The sequence below is a fragment of the Aplidium turbinatum genome, chromosome 14 (assembly GCF_918807975.1).
Source record: "Aplidium turbinatum chromosome 14, kaAplTurb1.1, whole genome shotgun sequence".
Classification (NCBI taxonomy): domain Eukaryota; kingdom Metazoa; phylum Chordata; class Ascidiacea; order Aplousobranchia; family Polyclinidae; genus Aplidium; species Aplidium turbinatum.
In genome coordinates this window covers 9,248,522-9,269,491 of record NC_137485.1, presented here as the reverse complement: position 1 = coordinate 9,269,491, position 20,970 = coordinate 9,248,522, and the positions used below count along the sequence as shown (strand labels likewise).

Here is a 20,970-nt window from a genome sequence, read left to right as displayed (position 1 = left end):
AAGTTTGCTGTCCTCTCTCTATTATATTTATATTTGACACTTCCAAGATAGATTCAATTAGTCATATTTTTGTATGCTGTATTTCAAGATTGAGGTTACTATGGACATGTTTAGTTGTATACATTGATTAGACAAATTGAATTTACTTGTATTTATCTTAGGTTTGGCGATTATTTATACACTGGATGAAGTTGCTTTCATTCAAAACTTAGTGTTTTACATTGGGCATGCTTACCGGACGCCTGATTATGGGATTTGGGAAAGAGGCGATAAAACTAATCACGGTGTTCCTGAATTGAATGCAAGTTCCGTTGGGATGTGTAAGGTAGAAAGGCTTTTACTGATGCTGTATTGCTCTTATTATACTGTTGACTTCAACCCATAGTACCATTGACATTGCACTGTGCGAAGCACCAGTGGGCTGTGTAGTATGTACGTCATGTTAGTAATAATAATTAATGTAATGGCTTATTCTTGATTAATTGGCCTTAGCCAGACCTGGAATCGAACCCAAACCTACCAGCACCAGAGCTGAAGGCAATAACCACTCGGCCACTGAGCTGCCAATCCAACCGTGCGCTCTTCTAATGGCTCGTCGTTAACTGGTCTATTCACTGATGGTATTTGCTATTGCAATAAATGTTGAAAATGTATAAACTCTCACCAGTTATGTAACAGGAGGTTTGTAGGAGGAAGTGTAGCTAAAAGTGTCCCATGATTGGTCACATTTTGCCGCAATATAATTGCAACCTGTAGAGTGTAGAGTAGAGCCCAGTTTTAACCTTCAATTGCCGAAGAACAGTTTGCCAAACTGGAAAACAAACAAAAAAATACATTGCCTTTATGATTATCTGGCACTGATATTTCTTTTGCTTTATTCTTAGGCAGCACTTGAAGCCATTGATGAGCTTAATCTTTTTGGACCAAGTGGAGGCCCTCAATCCACAATTCACGTGACCCCGGATGAGAAGGCTCTATGCAACGCCATTTTAGAAAGCATGCTTCCGCGTGAATCGAACTCAAAGGTCCATTTTATCAGTAGTAATTCAACTGTGCATGCATTCAGCGCTGCATGAGACAACATAGCTTTTAAAAATCAGTTTCATGTGCAAGATTGTGAATAGAATTTAAGGTTTTTAACCGTTTTTTCTGCAGCACATAAAATGCTTTAAAAAATCATGTTTTGTACGTGTCGAAAATTGCGTACCGTACCGGAACTTCCAAGAAAGCTTGTAATTTGAAAATGGTTATCTTGCAACGAGATGCGTCCAAACTCCAAATGCTAAAATTATGTCTGTAAATTTTTTTTGATGTCATTGCAGTTTTTTTATGCCAAGCTGTTTCTGCCGACCTTCAAATGTTGTACTCAGTAGTTACTTTTTTCTTTTCAAGGTTGAGATAATTTATTTTTGCTTCTTCTTTAGGAGGTAGATGCGGGGCTGCTGAGCATCATTGGGTACCCCGCGTTTGCTGTTAGCGATGCACAAATTGTAAACATTACCAAGCAAGCTATTGTAGACAAACTTCAGGTAATTCTCTATCAAATGTACAAAAAGTTTTGTTTCATACTCAAACTGAACCGGCACTTGACTTCAAAGTACAAGTGGTGATTTAAAAAAGTTTAAAATGCTTTTATGACATTGAAATGGAAAATGCGATAATTAATTTTTTCTTTCGCATTCATTTGCAGCATTATTCTCCATTTAAAGAAATATTTAAGCAATCCCGAGTGAGGTAATGATTGTGAGGCCGAGTGTGAATCTATTATCATCACAGAGCAACAGTATTATTCCAAACCATTACATACAGTAGTATCACTACATGTTATAGGAGAGCAGCCTATCTTTGGTTTTGTCATCCATGTAAAATTTTCTCTCTATTTGGTGGATTGCCGTTAATTACGTGGTATGTGATCTTTTTGACGCCACACCATTAAGCAAAAGAATGCAATAACCGCGCAAAGGTGATACGCTCCCATGTCCGTCTTTGCACGGATATGACAACGTCCGTTCTCGCGATAGAAGCTATTTCTGCACCTGTCTACATTTTCTTGATGTAAAAAATATTGCGACGTTACTGGACAAAATATTAATATCAGGGCCAGTATGGATGCTGTCGGTTTTTAAGAGACGGCTACAAGACTGCATTGGAAGACTCGTCCCGGCTCCACTATGAGCTCGCAGAGCTTAAGGTGAGGCACTATTGACATTATTTTTTCTTTGCTTATTCTTTGTAAACTAAAGCATTCAAAACGTTATTTAATAAAACTAAAGAGCTCTTTTTATTGTGTCATTATTGTCATGAAATTTTGTGCGGCTTAATACTAAAGATAGTAACAGTTTCGTATCTGTGACACTTACTTTTTGTTCGTGATTTTGAAGTCAGTTATTAAAATGCATCTGTCTTGCTCTCAACAAGACTTTAGTTTGACTTCCACTGAGATTACGCACTTACGCAGCTGTGTCTTGGCAAGCAGAAGCCTGATGACAAGCAGCATTTTGACTAGAAAACCGCATTGTTGTTTAGTGCTGGCAGACCTTTCTATTTTTTTTTTTTTTATTTGTATACTATGCTTTCTAAACTCGTGTTTGAAAAGTTAGGATTTTTATAATAATAATAAATATTTGATGTTGTAAGCACCGAGGTGCTTTTTCATCATTCTGATATACATAACGCATTTGCTGTTAATTAGATTAACAGCTAGTTTCATAACTAATAATTCTAACCATCAATAACATCTGATAACATATATAAACTTTTAGAAGACATATTAGTGGGAGCAGAAAATGAAAAAAATACGATCATATGTACATGAAAAATACATACACAATAGTACTGATCTTTCCTGCAGGACACTTAATGAAATTCTTAAGGGTGGAAAAATATATTTGAATTCAAGCACAAGTTTTAATGCGGTGAAATCAGATCTTTTATTTTTTTGTTATGGTTTATTCAAGGTCTTTGAACACATAGAGTGCGAGTGGCCTGTCTTCTGGACGTATTTGATCTTGGATGGAATCTTCCATGACAACAAGCAACAGGTGGAAGAATATAACGAAGCTCTCCATGAGATCCTGGTGATGGAGGATGGCATCCGGTGTGTCCCGGAACTTTATACTGTTCCTGCTGATAAGGTGAAAAGTGAAAACTATGTTAAGTTTTACCGGAAAGGATTTTGCCTGTTTGTTTTTTGATGGTAAAAATTTATTTGACTTTCAAAGTATTTATATTTTATGATGTTATAACAACGTGTTGCATACTAAGAGCCAAAGTTCTACCTAAAAACGATTATTTTTTTGTTATTATTCATGCAGGAAAAAGTTCTTTGCAAGTTTTTGGTCCTAACGTATTGGCTTTAACATACAGTTGAGACATTATCTTGTTTTGGCTTTATAGAAAGATTTAATGGACAATGAAGCCACTGCTTGATGGTTATCTTAATCTATCCATAAGGCCCAACGGTACTTCATCACTTTATTCAAGATTTTTTATCCAGGTGCAATTGGAAAAAGACAATCCCCACTCTCAGGAAAGAATCCCCATAGGAAAACTACCTCATTTGTGGGGTCATTCTCTCTACATCCTCGGTCAATTGATGTGGGACGGTTTCCTGGCCCCTGGTGAAATAGATCCTCTTAACAGGCGATTTTCAACAATTCCAAAGCCCGACGTCGTAGTCCAAGGTACCCAGCATGATATGACAGTGCTGTGACTTCTGATAAGTATTTATAAAAACTTCATATAGTTGATAAAAAAAAATAGTTGCTCATACTCGTGAAGTACCAATGCGCGGGCAAAGCCGGGCTATTCTCTAGTAGCTTCTTGGAATCACCGCCTGCCTATTATAGGCTAGTACTAAAAGGTTAGGCCCTCTACCCCAAAAGCTCCAACAAATTGCAATTTATTTCAAGAATCTGTGTTTAGAAGTACATTTTTGATTCGCTTATTGTGTACGAAAAAAATCTCACACCAAGAACTCCCGTGTTTTCGGCAAATCGAACTGTTCCATTTTTCCTATTTACTTGTCATTTTTTCATCATCAATTTCTACAATTCTTTGGGAATGCGGATGCTGTTATCGCATGATGTAGGAGAAAAAGAAAAAGTTAAATGGTTTTGAATAGAGATGTACCGATACCAATATTTTGGCCGATACCGATACCGATCCTGATACCGATATCACTTTTTTAGGCCGATACCGATAATGATACCGATATTTTGGCCGATACTTTGGTGTTACAAAAGAAGCAATTTTGGTATTTGCAAGGAATTATATCAAATGCTAAGTTTTACCTTATTTGCATAAAACTATTAAAAAAAGCTTTCAATTGGCATAATTTATTAAAGATTCAAGAATCTAATCTCAGCCGCATTGTTGTGTCATAATAGTAGGTTTTAGTAATGATAGACCACCGTAATTGAGGACTGGGGTATAAGGGAAGAAACATTACATCATAATTGGGGTTTCTGAAAAATTAATAAAGGGTTTGCGCAAACTCTCCAAATAGGCTATCATAATAATGGATAATAAGATGTAAAATGTAAACCAAGTGATTTGTGTACCGTAGTCGTACAAAAACTATTCCACAAGTAATGTGCAACCTAAGGGCGCTTGTCATTTGGTTGAAAAGCTTTTACCAGGCCAAATGTATAATTTTGCATCGTTTTTACATTGCTAAACGTTTAAAAAACCTGTGTAACTTGGTTGTTTTTAGTAAGCTGGTTCTATCAGTTTGTGATTTAATTTCCACCTTTCGTTGTAATAAACTCACCAAGCTCAAACAATGTCATGGCAGAATAAGTAGGCTCAAAATGAAAGCAATGGGACTACGAATCCTCACTAAACTAATCAAAATGGTCTTGTTGCGCCTAAGATGACAACCTCCTTGTGAAGAAAGGAGCGTTCTTCCAGGCTATCAGCACAAGGTTGAGCACTCACTAGTACAGTGAGCAGTTGCGATTCGCTAACCACAACAGTGTAGCTTCCACAGTAGCCATTTCAATTCTTGTCGATGTCAGTTCTTGCTACAAAACGGCTGCCGAGAAACATATAGTTGATTGGATGGTCTAAATGGCTAGCGTGGAAGCTACACTGTTGTGGTTAGCGAATCGCAACTGCTCACTGTACTAGTGAGTGCTCAACCTTGTGCTGATAGCCTGGAAGATAGCCGGGAAAAACGCTCCTTTGTTCACAATGAGGTTGTCATCTTAGGCGCAACAAGACCATTTTGATTAGTTTAGTGAGGATTCGTAGTCCCATTGCTTTCATTTTGAGCCTACTTATTCTGCCATGACATTGTTTGAGCTTGGTGAGTTTATTACAACGAAAGGTGGAAATTAAATCACAAACTGATAGAACCAGCTTACTAAAAACAATAAAGTTACATGGGTTTTTTAAACGTTTAGCAATGTAAAAACGATGCAAAATTATACATTTTTGCTACCAGGGTAGTCTTGGCCTGATTTTATCCTTTGCTGAGAGTAAAAAAGAAACACAAATAATAAATATTGGAGAAATTGAGTCTCCTTCACAACTTAAGAATCGAACAACGCAAAACTGCTGAAACAAAACGTTTTGTTTGAATGAAAGAACCACTAAGCAAACAATGCCAAAAGGTGCGCGCATGAAGTCATGGGAGTGTGAGGTATCAAAAGTTTGAACAGGTTGTTATTTTTCTACATCAATGTGACGTTAGTTACTACTTTAAAAAATCTATATCTTTGCTTCTGCAGAAAATCCGCAGCAAACACCTTTTTTTTACATTTTTAGTATCGGCCACAGTATCGGCCAAATTTTGCCGATACCGATACTCAAAAAATGGCCGATATCACCGATGCCGATACCGATATATCGGTACATCTCTAGTTTTGAACTTATCGTATTATCTTAAAACTTAGATTAATGTTATCGTCATCTTTTTATTATTATTTCATTATAACCTTGTTATTAAAGCTTGCTTGCTTTTACGATATACTGCAGTTGCTGCCGTCGCTGAGGAAGAAGAGTTCCGGAAGATGCTGGAGAAGGATCTTGGGATCCAGGTGGAGACGAGGAAGGGTTTGGAGCCAATCAGGTATTAACTTCTAAAGTGTTTAGATGTTCATCGCAAACCTTATCTCACAATGTACCAAAACCAGAAACTACTTAATTGATTGAATGACATAATTTCAAATCAGGTAAAGCAATAAAGAAGATTTTTCTCTTTATTCTCGTCATGAAAAAATAACAGTATTTGAAGGAGAAATTAGTGACATTATAAAATGTAATACCAAATTGTAGCGTTTTATTTGTTTGACGCGCAACAAAGTTACTGTTCTTGCAAAATTTTTGTTCACTTGAAAGGAACACTGCCGTTTAAAAGCTTCAAAATCACCCCAGTTCGGGCGGGGTGGTTTGGTAACGGGGGTGATCTGTGCAAACTAAATGTTGGTACAACTTAGGGGAGAGGGGGTGCCTTGTCAAATTCCAACTTATATTTGAGATTTTATTTCTCTGTTCAGTGTAAGTACACTATTCGCCTGAATGACATTTAGTCGATTTTTTGATTCCCGTAGGATAGAGTCAGCAAAGGTCTTGTCACGATTCTATTCGAGACTAGGCAAGTGCCCACAATTGAACTTGACTGGACGTCCGAGGAATCAATTAGGAATCTTAGGCACAAGTAAAATCTACATGATACGAGGCACTACCTTCTCTTTCACTCCAAATGTAAGTATTTTCCTCATATTTCAGTAAAGTGTTTGCATTTTATTGCTTTGGGATTTCCAACTCATTCGGCAAATCCGTTTTTTTTTTTTTTTATTTAACGTGTGCACTGTGCAGGCATTGAATCAATTTAAAAAAGGACGGATTTTCTGGGTAGAGATGGGTATTGGGTAAGCGGTAGCCTATCTGGGGTGCACAAATCAGAGAAAATCGAGTCACCATTAAAAGAATTAAAAAGGGGAAAAATCTCTGTCCTATTCGGCTTAGAACACCTCTAATGCTTTAAGTATCGGCCTTCATTTCAGTCAGCAAATCAGACTTTTTTACATTGGTTCAACGTCGCTAAACTTAAAATCAATGTAAAAATGGACTGATTTACAAGCTGAGATGAACTCTACTGATTCTGTGCAAATGTTTGGAACTCGTTGCATTGCTGGAGGTGTTTATTTTGAAAGCAAACAGTATTTCCAATAAGTTTAGTAGATAGGTTTTGGTATCATGGGTATCATGGGCCAATCCTATAGATGTTTGCTGGTACACCCTTTCATTTTCTTTGAAAGTTTAGTAGAGTTTACATTGTGAAATTTTTACTTTTGACTCTCGGTATATTTATTTGCCTTTGATAATTTGTGCATCATGCTCTGGGTTTATTTTTGACTTCTTGTTAGAAAGAAGTGAATTTAACTTTCTTGCAATTGTGCAATCACAAATTTTTAACTTCCCTTCACTTCGTATCAAGTTTCTTTGTTTTCCGCGTTCTACTCTGTTTCATCTTCTCGAAGCTTCTGGATCAACGCGACTTCTACATGACCTTGGACATCGACATGTTGATTGACGTCTTGATGACGGAGTTGCAATATCTCGCGTCTAATTGGTCAATGCCTGGTAGACCGATCATCACCATACCAGTACACAGAGGAATGCTAAGTATGCCGTGTGTGGTGCAAGTTGTATTGCCAACGCTGCTCAGATTCTACTCAGAGCTTGAATTAGCCGAAGTTCTAGCTTGTAAAAGCAGAGTATGACTGTATTTTTCTGGTGTTTTTTTTAATCTCAATTCTTTATGGAGTTTATTGCAGTTATGCTTTTTAAAGCAACACTGCAAATAAAGCAATTTGCCCAACTTGCCATGCCGCAAGATGGCAGCAAATAGCACTAAACTTTCTCACCAACGAACTTTTCAGCTGAAGATGGAACCGGCTTCAAGCCATCGCTACTTTCCACGTTCCGAAAAGTACAGAGCGGCTACTTGTACGGAGTCAGGTAACTATTGCTTCACAGTTGCTCGTTGACATCCACGTCACATTTCTGACCATTTGTATCTTCAGGGTTGTTCTGGGAACGTTGACAAGCTTTCTAAGCACCTCATGCCTGACGAGGCTGAATTTCCTGGAAACTGAAGGTATTATTTGCATTGCTCATGATCGTTTTAAGATGTGTGCTTTCAGTCAAAGATGTTTTTTGATTTGTCGGACGTTTTGTTACTCCCACTTAGAGATGAGAGTCGTGAGACGTTGTTTCGAGATATTTTCATTTTAAAGACTTTCTTTACAAAACTGCATGCCGTTAAATAAACATGTCTTTTGATAAAAATATATTAAAAAGTTATAGCATAAAAAAACGTCAATAAACAATGATAAACAAACGTTTTTTAACATCTTTACTCGCACTATTTAAAACCAAAAAGTAAATGGATTGCCAAATAAATTTTATTAAAATTAAGTTGTGTAAATTCCTCCTAATGTCAATTCCTCCTCCTCAGATGAGAGTGATGGATTCATGGGCGATGTCTTGACACAAGCTCCTCCTCGTCTTTTTAGGCTCAGCTCAACAGTGGATGCTAAAGATCGCCATGCTCACACCCATTCCTCTCCGGACGATTCGGAGCAAATATGCTTGGACGCGAAAATTCGTGATCAACAAAAACAGAAAAAAGTGTCCTCCAATTTGACAAGTAAGTCATTTTGCCAGCCGAAAATTTCACAACTTCATGCGATTGTTTCCTGAAGTTTTACGTGGTTTAGCCTCTCTAACGAGATTCTGGAAGATTCTCTTGCATGACGAGCTTATAGAAACGCAATATAAACCCAGTCTTACTTTGCCTTTATTCAATGAGTTATCATTATTAAAGGTGTTTTTTTTGAACGGGCTAGGCTGGTGTGCAGTGAGTTTACGGCAAAAGCATAGCATATTTAACAACAAATTTTTAACACCATCATTCTTCGTGCTGTTAGAGCTCCGCGCGACGCTTTTTGACCGCCATTTTGATGCGGCTTTGTTTTCTCTTCCCAGCCAACAATTCAACATCAGCCATCACTTTTTTTCATTGACTCAACGTCTGCAGACGTTGAAATCAATATAAAAAGAATTGATACATGACTGGGTGAAAGCATGTCTAATCGCTAGCTTTGTTGCAAATAGAATTGGTGCTTTCTAGCAATATTAGTTTTTAAACCGGTATTAATATTATTAATAATAATCGCTTTTTCAGTGCAACCTTGCTTGCAAAGGGTCACGCTTGCAGAAGGTTTTGCAGGGTACCAATGCATCAAGCTAGGATTTGATGTTCCTACGATGTGTGTAACTTAAGCTGTATTGCTCAATGGCGTATCTGTTTGATTAGCACAGGAGCTGCAGCTTTTCCTTTCACACCACTTGTTTCATACCTCGGTTTGGATGGTGGGCACTGGGCAGTGGTCATGTTTCGTTTCAATCGATTGCCCCTTTTTAACTGCTCATGGCACAAGCCAAGCCGCAAAAAAAACAATGCATTGTTGGCAAGCTTTCGAGCGGTCTAAATCTTTCAGTTTGCTTCTGTTTAACGTACTTCATATTTTGGTACTGATACATTGCTTCGTTTTGTATTTTTGCGTTTTGATATGTTTTCTCGTTCTTTCAACCATAATGCTGAATATGACACTTGTTTATTTTCTTTACCTATTGTAGGTTCATTTGTAGGCTCCGGTAAGTTAACGTTGCAAGTCAGTTGATCGATCTAGTTCTAACCAATCAGCAAGATTAATTTACTTTCTAACCCTTTGGCACAGAGAGTTTTCTGTTGAAAGTTTTTCGATTTTACATCGGTTCGATGGCTTTCTGATGTAGAATCAATGCATACTTCGTGATGCTTTCAACTGAAACGTCCTGTCAATTTTAAGTTATTTTTGATTTTACAAGATGATGTGTTGACATACTTGAAATTATCTGTCAATCGTAAAACCTCAGAAAGTCTATTTTGTTGAATCTTGGCCAGGTTGCCACGAGGTGAGAAACAAACCTCTTCGTGGAAACCAGTCCCGCATGCAACGAAAAAAGAACTAATTTGCTTTAATCCCACGATCTCGGTCAGTGGAATGTATGCGAATAGCGGGCCCACAGTGATAGTGTGTTGTGTTAAAATCTTTTCTTATACACTTAAAACGAACAGGTCATTTAATTTTTATTTCACGAACGTGAATTTTGTTAATTTGGTTGACTGTGTAATGTGTATGGCAGTAACATAGCATGTGGACCAGCATGGATACCGGTCATTTGTTTTTATTCACAGCATGCAATGATAATCCTCCCGCTTACAATGTGCGGATGAATATTTACATGATCTTGGCTGCTTCTGCGTAACTGTTGGCGCCAGAAGTTCACTCATGGCTTAATCATTGTGTGCTTCATTATCATATCTTTATCTGCTTCGTACAGTGGCGTAGCTGACCGGGAGGGGCCCAACGGGGAAAGAGCAAAATATCTCCTGAAGAGCTAAATATCGAAACTCGCTCCCAGATTTCTGATGTGTTGATAAAATTTGTAGAAATATCTGGTTCATGATGCTCTTTCGGTGGCACTTGTCAACTGGGACAATTTTTCAGTTACGCCACTAATCGCATCCCTTCTGCCTTGCTGCTTTCACTTGGCTTTTTCTTTTTATCTTCTGCTTACGTTTTATCTCTTATTCTTACTGTGATCCTCAATGATTTGATGTTTGCGTATGGAAAACTGATATTTTTTTGATCTTTGATTGGATGTTGATGCACATTATTTGCAAAACCGTAATTCATTCGTTTACTGTGTTATTTTATAATTGTTTTAACCTATAAACTCTGTTAGCAAACAGTGACGGTGTTTAGAATAATATGAGCAACACACCTCAAAGCCTCACTTTGGTGACACTTATTGTTAAATACTCCCGTTGAATTCTGTATTAAATTGTCAAAATCTTTTATTACCGTAAGCAAAGAAACTTCTCAAGACTCATGCCTGGAAATAGTCACCCGTATTCAGTTGGTGGTAAGCGAAAAACTCATATCAGTAAACGATCGATTTCAACTGTAGTAGAGAACCTTTGCCAGAAATGCTTTATGATGCTTGAAATAGCTCTAGCTCTAATTCGAACTATTTAATTCAGATGTCGCGTTGTTCAATCAAACCCTGTTTCGACAATCCAGCCGCAAGGCGTCGTTGATAGAAAGGTAAGGTCGATCTAAACTTTGTCTTGACATTACAGCATCCCAGTCAGCAAAACCCGCCATTTTTTCATTTTAAAAATCATAGATTTTGCTATCTGGGATTATCTGCTTTCAACCCAGAGAGCAACTCAGTTTTTGTTACGTTATTTCAAGGTCTGCAGACATCGAATCAACGTATGAAGTGACTGATTGCTAGCTGGAAATTAGCTCATTTTTACATTGATTCAATGTCTGCAGACGTTAAATCAATGTAAAATGACGGATTTGCTGTCTGAGTACTGATGATTATGACAGGGAAAATAAAAACTTATCCCAGCTAACAAAGTTTTTATTTTTACACCATATCAACGTCTAGGAACATTGAAATGTTTCTACTAAGCATTAAAATGCCAACTTTTGCGAGCTGGAACACCAGTTTGGTGCATTTGTCGCGAAATATTCGTACTTTTTCCATCGCATTTCAAACTTAATTTTGCCGAGGTTGTGAAATGAGATTTCTTTATGTTTACGATGTTAAGGATGTTAATACATTTTTGGTATTATTAAGTAATTTTGAGTATAAACCATGGCTTACTATATTACAGGCCTCCCAGACGCGCAGTGCCACCTAAAAACTGGAGGCGAGTGTTTTAAAATCACGTTTAACGTGTAATTGGTACAGACCAATCATTTTATCATTTGCAACCATTTTTACATTTCTGACTGTCGAACCTACTACTTCTACACAGAATAAATGTTGCTAGATATTGAAACAACATAAAACAACTGATTTTGCTATAGGTTGTGTAATGCTTAGAAAGCATGCAAAATTGCAATTTAACCAAATGTCAACAAAAGAAACTTAAAGTTTATCAACATGAAAATGTATGCATTACACTCAATTCAACAATATTCATAAACAAATATGCAGTTATATGCTGTGAGCTTTGAGTTTTCAATTGAGTTTTACATTGCCAATTAATAAATTGTCACTTCTGGCAATATACGAAAGCCACATGCTAGCACAGTGATACTCAATCTGTTTTCTTTTGTGGCCCATTTTTACCAAGCAGAAGTTTCTGTGACCCACTATCCTGTTCACACTGTTGTAGTAGCTTAAAATCAAGGTTCGTATATGGTGCAATACAAGGCATTGATTGCAACATGCCACCGAGTTTATAATTAGAACAAAAATTGCCACTTTGTAGTAAAAAACAGCAGCATCATTCATTGTTACCACTATCAAAACTACTAAACTAACGCACAAGTGCAAAATTAACTACAGTGAAACAAATGAAACTAAAATTTTCAATGAAGCTAGCATTTTTTAAATAGTTCTGCGGCCCATCTCAAAATGTTTCCATGGCTGAGAACCGCTGTGCTAGCACAATCAAAACAATAAAACATATGGGGCTCTACATTGTGAAAGTCAGACAAATTAGCATCAGTTCTGTAGTTTCAAAACTTTTAGCTTTGCCTCCTTGTTGCTACGAGGTGTGTACAAGCGCGAATGATTGTTAAACAAAATATTGCACAAGGTTGCAGCATGCTGTTTACTTGCACAAAGCAAAAGAACACATAGAGATTTACGGCAAGTTACATTTGCCACTTCTCGAAAAAGTATGTAGCTGTAAAACACCCACTGGCAGACGTTATCGCCAGGAATTGTCAATCCCCCACGATTTATTTTTTTCATGCATTCACCGTACTTTTTGTAATAAAAACCGGTGTCATCAACATCAAAATTACTGTTTCGCACAACATAACCAGCAATATACAACAATGTCATCTTACATCTGTAGGCAGTGAGCCCTCTAATTTGTTCAAATGTTCAAAGACTGTGCAAACGTTTTCTGACATAGAAAAATCACATTTCAAGCAAGAGTGACCACCAGCATTAGCACTTTTTAACAGGTTTTTGTTTATGCCAAGAAGAAGTTTGGTTTTGTAAATATCATCTTGTTCAAGCACTTGCTGTGCAGTAATAAAATATGCACCACCTGAGCCCTGGCGCAGTTTGCCAAACTTTTTCTGAAGTGCATCGGTAGAAAACTTTTGCTGAAAATCTCAGATTTTTATGCTTGTGTGCAGATAAACAGCATGCTGCAACCTTGTGCAATATTTTGTTTAACAATCATTCGCGCTTGTACACACCTCGTAGCAACAAGGAGGCAAAGCTAAAAGTTTTGAAACTACAGAACTGATGCTAATTTGTCTGACTTCCACAATGTAGGGCCTAATATGTTTTATTGTTTTGATTGTGCTAGTACAGCGGTTCTCAGCCATGGAAACATTTTGAGATGGGCCGCAGAACTATTTAAAAAATGCTAGATTCATTGAAAATTTTAGTTTCATTTGTTTCAGTGCAGTTAATTTTACACTTGTGCGTTAGTTTAGTAGTTTTGATATGCAATCAATGCCTTGTATTGCACCATATACGAACCTTGATTTTAAGCTACTACAACAGTGTGAACAGGATAGTGGGTCACAGAAACTTCTGCTTGGTAAAAATGGGCCACAAAAGAAAACAGGTTGAGTATCACTGTGCTAGCATGTGGCTTTCGTATATTGCCAGAAGTGACAATTTATTAATTGGCAATGTAAAACTCAATTGAAAACTCAAAGCTCACAGCATATAACTGCATATTTGTTTATGAATATTGTTGAATTGAGTGTAATGCATACATTTTCATGTTGATAAACTTTAAGTTTCTTTTGTTGACATTTGGTTAAATTGCAATTTTGCATGCTTTCTAAGCATTACACAACCTATAGCAAAATCAGTTGTTTTATGTTGTTTCAATATCTAGCAACATTTATTCTGTGTAGAAGTAGTAGGTTCGACAGTCAGAAATGTAAAAATGGTTGCAAATGATAAAATGATTGGTCTGTACCAATTACACGTTAAACGTGATTTTAAAACACTCGCCTCCAATTTTTAGGTGGCACTGCGCGTCTGGGAGGCCTGTAATATAGTAAGCCATGGTATAAACCTTTTCCTCTTAAACATCTTTTTGGATTTTCATTTTTTTTTTTATTGTGTAACTGAAGAGACGGAATGAAGCTGCGGAGGTGAGTACCGTACCATCCAGCTAAGAAAAACTTGTCATGTTCGCATGGTACAAAGCGACGTGCATCGCTGTACAATGACAGCCTTTTTGAGCTGGGTTTTTGCCATCATCAAAAATGATAGTTATCTTTTGTCTGTGTGGCATGTCTTTTGCTCATGCTAATTTGAAGCTTGTTTCTAGATATTAAATTTAATCTTTTTTACAATAGTTCAACGTCTGCAGACGTTAAAAATTGTTATAAAAAGGTTAATTTTAATATCAAGGACAGAAATATCATTAGGTTGTGTTTGACTTTCATTGCTCATAGCTTGGATCTTATGATTTGGCGCGTGTAGAGACGATTTCTTTTCTGAGGCCATGGCTATCTAGAGATACCGCCTGACTTGTTCATTCTGCAGACTTTTCCAGATATTTCCAACTTTTAGTAATTGGGTTACAGATTGAGTAGAGCCATTATCTCTAATCGCATTTTGTCATTGTATACTGATGTGTTTTATTATAATAATTATTGACAGATTAGTATTATGCATGCTGATGGCATGAATGTGTAGTTTTGCAACCAAAATTGTCATTAAAAATGACTACATGTTTGCGCATGCGCTTCAATACATGTTTGGTTTTAATTTTATTACATGGTATGCCATTGTGCTACAGAAGGGAGCAGCACGCTAAATTAGTGGTCGATTTTATTGCAGCTTTTAAAACACAAGTGTAGCTTCATTAGCTTATTCAAATAACACTATACATCATGCACATCATGCATCATGTACATATGCATCCAGCTACATCAAACGTATTGTTGAATTTTACGTTTAAATTGTTTGATGTTCATTTACCGATCTTGGTTTTCGGTTTTGCAGACACAACGAAGAACCTGGCAATGAAAATAGTGAAATATCTCCTGAAAATTTGGTCTTGCGGCTGACCAAGACTTCGCTGATGTGGGTGCAAGCTGATATTCTGCAATATCTAACTTTTCTGAAGTAAGTGACATTTCAAAAACTATTTGTTAGCTGTTATTGTCTGCATGTCAGATGTCACATTCATAACTAAGCAGTCTTTTAGGACTGTCTGCCCTAAGGAAAAGACGTACGTACGGTCGCATTACAGAGTTTCTTTATGCTTCTTTTCGGGGATAAATCGATTTACCACCCTTGGAGCGCTTTGGGTGGCTGTCTCTATTTTCTACCATTTTCTTTGCGAAGTGAAAGTTTCTGGGATTTACCACGACAAAGTTGGCAACATGGGTCTCATCTATACTTCTGCACCAGTGGTTTTCCAACTTTTCCATCACACAAGTTATGTTTATCTGGAGGTTGTTTCTGTTCAAAACAATTGTTAAAGTGGTGATGCTATAAACTTGTCTCGTGTGCTTCACCAACTTTTTTCACGTACCAGTAAGTGTACACATACCCCAGTTCAAGAACTCATGTCCCACAATATACCCCGTAGCTGCCCATAGCATTTTCATTCGCAAACTGCGATTGGTTGAATTAGGCACATTGGCCAAACGAAAGTAACATTCAGTTATTTTATTCTTATCTCAGTTTTGTGGAAGAAATTGAGCAAATAGTTTGTTGATTTTTAAATTGATTTTTAAGTTTGTTGATTTTTAAAAAAGTCGGACTGAAGGAGGAAGATGCAAGGGACAGGGTGAAATGGAGAAGAGGGATTAAAACAATTGCTGCGCGGAAACAATCGGCCACCCCCACTAGTGGGGAACAAACCGACGATGGATTATGATGATGATGATTTCACTCCATTCAAGCATTGTTTGTTGCGAAAATGAAGTTGTTTGTTTACTTTCAGGGGCCGCGATTGGGACACGATGATGGGTGGCTCCCCTGGGGTTCCTTTGTCCGAATTAATTGAAGAACTGTACGAACGGGCGGGTAGACAGAGAAACTGGATGGTTGTCAGACAGGTCCGTGGTTTATTAAGCTCCGCTTTTCCGGTCACATTAAAAAAATATATATATAACTAACAAAATACCTCAAATGGGATTCGAACCCGCAACCGCCAGCTTGGAAGGCTGTCCACGAAACCGCAACATGTGACACGATTTTATTTCATGTCGGCCACATAGCCGAGTTGAGAGAGCCTTGATACGACATTCGAAAGTGCACCTATTCGACACCGCTCAATAGCATGCGACCGGGCCGTGTTTTTTGTAAGACACTTATTGGCATGCATGAAGGTGAACACAAAGCCTTCCTTGCTTTCCGGCCCACTTCGGACATCAACCTGGATACAACAAAAAAACCTTCAACCAACTTTTACTTAGTTATGAACTAAAAGTATCATTAAAATGCGTGGTATAACTTGGCGTTTACTTTTTCCATAGTATCAATGAGGTTGTTGGTTTTGTAGATGACAGGCCTTCTACAGAAACGGGTCAATGGCTTGTCACAGGCCGTCACTGACTTGCTGGTGCGACAGAAGCAGGTTACCGTTGGTTTGCCTCAAGAGCCAAAAGAAACAACCATAACAAGGTGCGTGGATAGGCTGCCTGATGACATGGGTCTGCCGCGTATTTTTATGTCCTGTTTGAATTTGTTCTTATAAGCTTCATAGTTATTCAATTGTTGCATAGTTTTGTTTACGGTTGTGATAAAATATTCGTAAATTTGTGGCATTTGTTTAGTGTGTGTTTCTGGGCTTTCAGTCAAGAAAAAAAAACAAGACAACTTTTGTACTTTGTTGAAAAATCTGGACACAGCTTTTTTCTTCATTTCTTCCCAACTTTTCTTGCATGTAGCTTGCTCACATTATTATGTATTGTAAATATCAACAAAGTTTGTTTTGAAAGTCCAGACATGTTTGCAAAATTATTTTCACCAGTAATGATATGAGCTCTTCCATCTCAGACCTCTTCCTAATGATGAGCTTCATCGCTTGATCATAGGAGCTTTCGGAGACGACACAGACATGGCGGTGCTTACCCAGGTATGGTTGTGGGCATGTTGTGTTCTGTATTTATTCACACACTTTGTGACCGTACGGAGTGTTGATGTCATGTAAGAAGAAAGTGATATATTATGTATTTTGGATAACAGTTCTCATGGTCTTATTTTTTGTGGATCATCATCATTAAGTTCCTTCCTCTCGTCGAGGGTTGGAGGCAATGAGACGCCAAGTTTCTCTGTTTTAAGATTTTTCTACTGCAGTTTTGTAGTTAAGTCCTGACCAGTCTTCAATATCATTAGTCCAAATTCTTGGTAGTCTGCCCCTATTTCGTTTGCCGTTCATTTTTCCTTCTAGTAGTTTTTGTGGATAGTAGAGTTTTTTTTTATTGGATTCGCAAAAATATCTTTGTCTAAATATCAATTTATATGATATTAATCTTAACCGCCCTCCTTCTTCTAAACTCCCACATTGTGACGCAATAAAGCTAATAAATAAATTTGTAGTTATATGACAGGGTGATCATTGTCTTACTTGGTTTTACGTTGTTTCGACCTAAATAACTCAGTCTTGCACTTATCAAATCTTTTTCATCAAATCCTGCCACCGTCATGTTTGCCAAAGTTGTGATCGACAAATGTTGCGTTGAGTGGCGTCGCTGCAGAGATTACCCATCACAACCCAGCTTGCAAAACTTGTATTTTTCACATTGATTCAACTTACGCAAACGTTAAATCAATGCAAAATGAATGATTTTTGCATTTTACGCGCCGGTAATTCCGTTGTCGGACTTGCATTCCTTGATGATCTGTTGTTCCTTAAATTCACACTTATTCGTGCAGGAAATCATCATGTACCTGTCCATGTTCATGAAGGCGTCGCCATCTCTCTTCAATGATCTGCTTCGGTTGAGGGTTGGCTTGATAATCCAAGTGAGTGGCATACTTTACCTATGCCATATTTTACCATGCTATCCAACTAATGGAGTGGAAGGTCTGCGTATCTTATGTGATGAAGCCAAAGACTGGCTGCTCCCCACCAGCCTTCCAGTGTAGTTCGGGAACATCGTGAATTTGGGGTGATAAAAGGATAGATCCTCGGCCCCAGAGGCTCACACGACAACCTCTTTACAAGACTGCCATTGAGCTCTTAAAAGTAGTTCTGTAATGTTGGTAGCTTATCCAACGTTAAATCATGCTAACAGACCTTGTTTTTAGCGAAATCTCCGTGAGATTTGTGTGAGTGGTATTTTTAAAGAAATTGCAAAAAGTATTCTTAGAGAAAAAAATTTACCTTCTCAATTAGTAGTTTTTATGTTGACTATCCACCAATTTTAAACGATTTTATTTCCCATCGTTTCCAAACTCGTAACGTTGATCAAAGTAAATCCACTTTTTGATAGCTGATAGTTACAAAGCCTCACATCTTGTGCATTGTTTCATAAGAAGGCTAAGTATTTTGATTTCTTTAAACTTACAACGTGTTTTCTCTTACTTGATCAACGTCGAGAATGTACTTGAAGCAGCCAATGGTATCGTTGTAACTGGGTGAAGGTAACTATTATTTAGCCGGACCAGCAGTTTTAGTTGCTTATCCAGCTACAAAGATGGTATTTTCTTTTAAGCTTTAATGCTTTTGTTTTTACATCGAATCCATTAAACAGGATACTCTTCTCAGTCTTCATGTGTTACAAGTTTTATCCACCGCACCTGGCTTGAATGGATTTAATTTCCCTTTCTTACACCTTACTTCCCTTTCTTACACCTTACTTCTTTTTCCTACATCAGAAGACAAGTTTTTCCCATTTCATCTTGGTTTAGTTTAAAATAATCTTCCTTCCAGGTTATGGCGAGTGAACTCGCCAGGCATCTTTCCTGCAGCGGGGAGGAGGCATCCACGCATCTGATGAGTCTGAGTCCGTTCGAGATGAAGCAATTGATTCACAACATTCTCAGCGGGAAAGAATTTGGAGTCATCAAAAGCAGTATGTCACTGCAACTTGTCTATTCATATTGAATTTTTCATCTTCCCATCTCCTACACTTTATTCTTTCTCACAATTTGCGTTGCTTTCGGAATTTACGCTCTCCCCTTATTACTAGTTTGTTGCCCCGTGACACTATATTGCTCTTTTGAGCTCCCTTACTTGCCCCCAAAGTTCTAACCATAACCTTGTAACAACATTAAAACTATTTTGCTCTAATTCCACGGCGTTCTCAAACAGCAGAATCCGTCTTGTTTTACATTGATTTAACGTATGCAGACGTTGAATCAATTTAAAAATGACGGATTTTGCTGTCTAGGTTGGCGTTAAAGGTACAGACTAAAAGATACGTTTTGAAAAAAATACTCGTATTTAAAAATTTGAATTATAACAATTGAAATTTGTTGCGTTTGCACAACTTTGTGTGTCAGCAGCAGCTCGCCAGCAGCCAATAAACGACTTAACGAAAGTTATTGAGCATGCTTGGCATACATTTCTGAAACGATCACATTACATATTTCTTCCTGCTCTCTACAAACCACTCTTCCTCTTTGTATCCTTAGTCCGATCCTCCGCCTCATCCACTTCATTGAGCCACGAGATCTCGCTCCACACCGAGAAGTCCTCTAAAGCTGACCAAGTGAAGTTTGACGCCTTGAAGAAACGATTGCGAGTGAGTAATTACGTTTTTATTGTGTTAAATTAAGAGGTCGTGGAGAGCCCTTTCCACCCCGAGGCTCGAGAACATCGCCTCTTTCCTTTTGGCTCGCGTGAGGTCATTTTCTCGCTGCTGATTCTACAGTTTAAAGATAGCAGTGGTTTCGTGCTGCGAATGACTCTTGCTAATACAACTACAAAAAATTAATCCTGTTTGAACTGAGCCAAGCATCAGTGGTCCACAATACCCCGTGTTGTTGTTGTGTGTGACTATTGTGTGGCTCATGTTTGATTTTAATGTGTCAATCTTTTTGTTGATGTAACACAACAGCGGATATAACATTCGTTTTTAAAGTAATTTTAAAACATTTTTCTTTCCTTTTTAAAACAGTCAAGAGCTAGTCAAAGCTTTTTTTTGTATACACGAGGCTTTTATACGTGTAAGTCATAACATAAATACTAAAACCGTTTTAAAACTAAAACAACATGAATTTAATTCTATGTAGCACCAAGTTTCCATTGCAATTGCAGGACGCAACATCTTGGTAAGTTTAAGCTTCAATCGCCACGCTTCACGCTTTCCTCTTGTCAATAGTCACATGCACTGTCTGTGTTTCTCTGCAATTCTTGTAGGTTTAGTTGTTTGGGCTTTTTTGCTTTTCAAATTTTTTTTAGTTGAATATTCATTATTTCAACGCTTGGCGATCCACGAGGCGAAGGCTGCTCCCAATCAGAAAATCGGTCCTTTTTTGCATTGGTGCATCGTTTGCAGACGATGAATCGATGCAAAAAGGGCTTCGCTTCGCTGGCGTGTACTTGCAAGAATATCACATGCAGTTTCCACCTGCTGTTTTGTTTTCAAAAAAAAAACTGCTGTCATAAGTTATTACGAATACATGCACCCGGCGTTGCTGCACAAATTTATTGATTTCATTTCAGGCTGCAATACAATTTAAAACTTGCATTCGCAAAACGTAAAATCACACAAATCTGCTCTTAAAATCCTGTGCTAATTATTTCTCAAATCAAAACCAGTTCTTTGTCCATACATCAACGACTTGTCTAGTGTCTATATTTCAATATTCAAGGTTCCCAGACAACAAATTAACCGTATTTTACATTGATTCAACATCTGCAGACGTTGAATCAATGTAAAAAAAACAGTTGATTTGCTGTCTGGGTTCAGCTATTGATGAGTAACATCTACTTTTCAA

At 37.6% G+C, this 20,970-nt stretch overlaps 1 protein-coding gene across 6 annotated transcripts in view; it reads left to right on the top strand.

Moving 5' to 3' along the window:
• LOC145783460 (phosphorylase b kinase regulatory subunit alpha, liver isoform-like) overlaps nt 1-20,970 on the top strand; it is a 28,715-nt gene that overhangs the window by 3,346 nt on the left and 4,399 nt on the right. For 2 of the 6 annotated variants that reach the window (XM_082595339.1, XM_082595345.1), the window contains exons 5-27: nt 162-325; nt 885-1,025; nt 1,425-1,529; nt 2,099-2,191; nt 2,958-3,134; nt 3,497-3,683; nt 5,980-6,073; nt 6,555-6,708; nt 7,488-7,632; nt 7,890-7,968; nt 8,034-8,107; nt 8,468-8,659; nt 9,652-9,669; nt 11,102-11,165; nt 14,193-14,213; nt 15,073-15,195; nt 16,022-16,136; nt 16,583-16,704; nt 17,080-17,158; nt 17,959-18,048; nt 18,959-19,100; nt 19,663-19,772; nt 20,263-20,301. In XM_082595339.1, coding sequence (XP_082451465.1) covers nt 162-325; nt 885-1,025; nt 1,425-1,529; nt 2,099-2,191; nt 2,958-3,134; nt 3,497-3,683; nt 5,980-6,073; nt 6,555-6,708; nt 7,488-7,632; nt 7,890-7,968; nt 8,034-8,107; nt 8,468-8,659; nt 9,652-9,669; nt 11,102-11,165; nt 14,193-14,213; nt 15,073-15,195; nt 16,022-16,136; nt 16,583-16,704; nt 17,080-17,158; nt 17,959-18,048; nt 18,959-19,100; nt 19,663-19,772; nt 20,263-20,301 — 2,528 coding nt within the window. The remainder of the gene's footprint in view (nt 1-161; nt 326-884; nt 1,026-1,424; nt 1,530-2,098; nt 2,192-2,957; nt 3,135-3,496; nt 3,684-5,979; nt 6,074-6,554; nt 6,709-7,487; nt 7,633-7,889; nt 7,969-8,033; nt 8,108-8,467; nt 8,660-9,651; nt 9,670-11,101; nt 11,166-14,192; nt 14,214-15,072; nt 15,196-16,021; nt 16,137-16,582; nt 16,705-17,079; nt 17,159-17,958; nt 18,049-18,958; nt 19,101-19,662; nt 19,773-20,262; nt 20,302-20,970) is intronic. The other 4 variants (XM_082595340.1, XM_082595341.1, XM_082595342.1 and 1 more) reach the window with 4 other exon arrangements.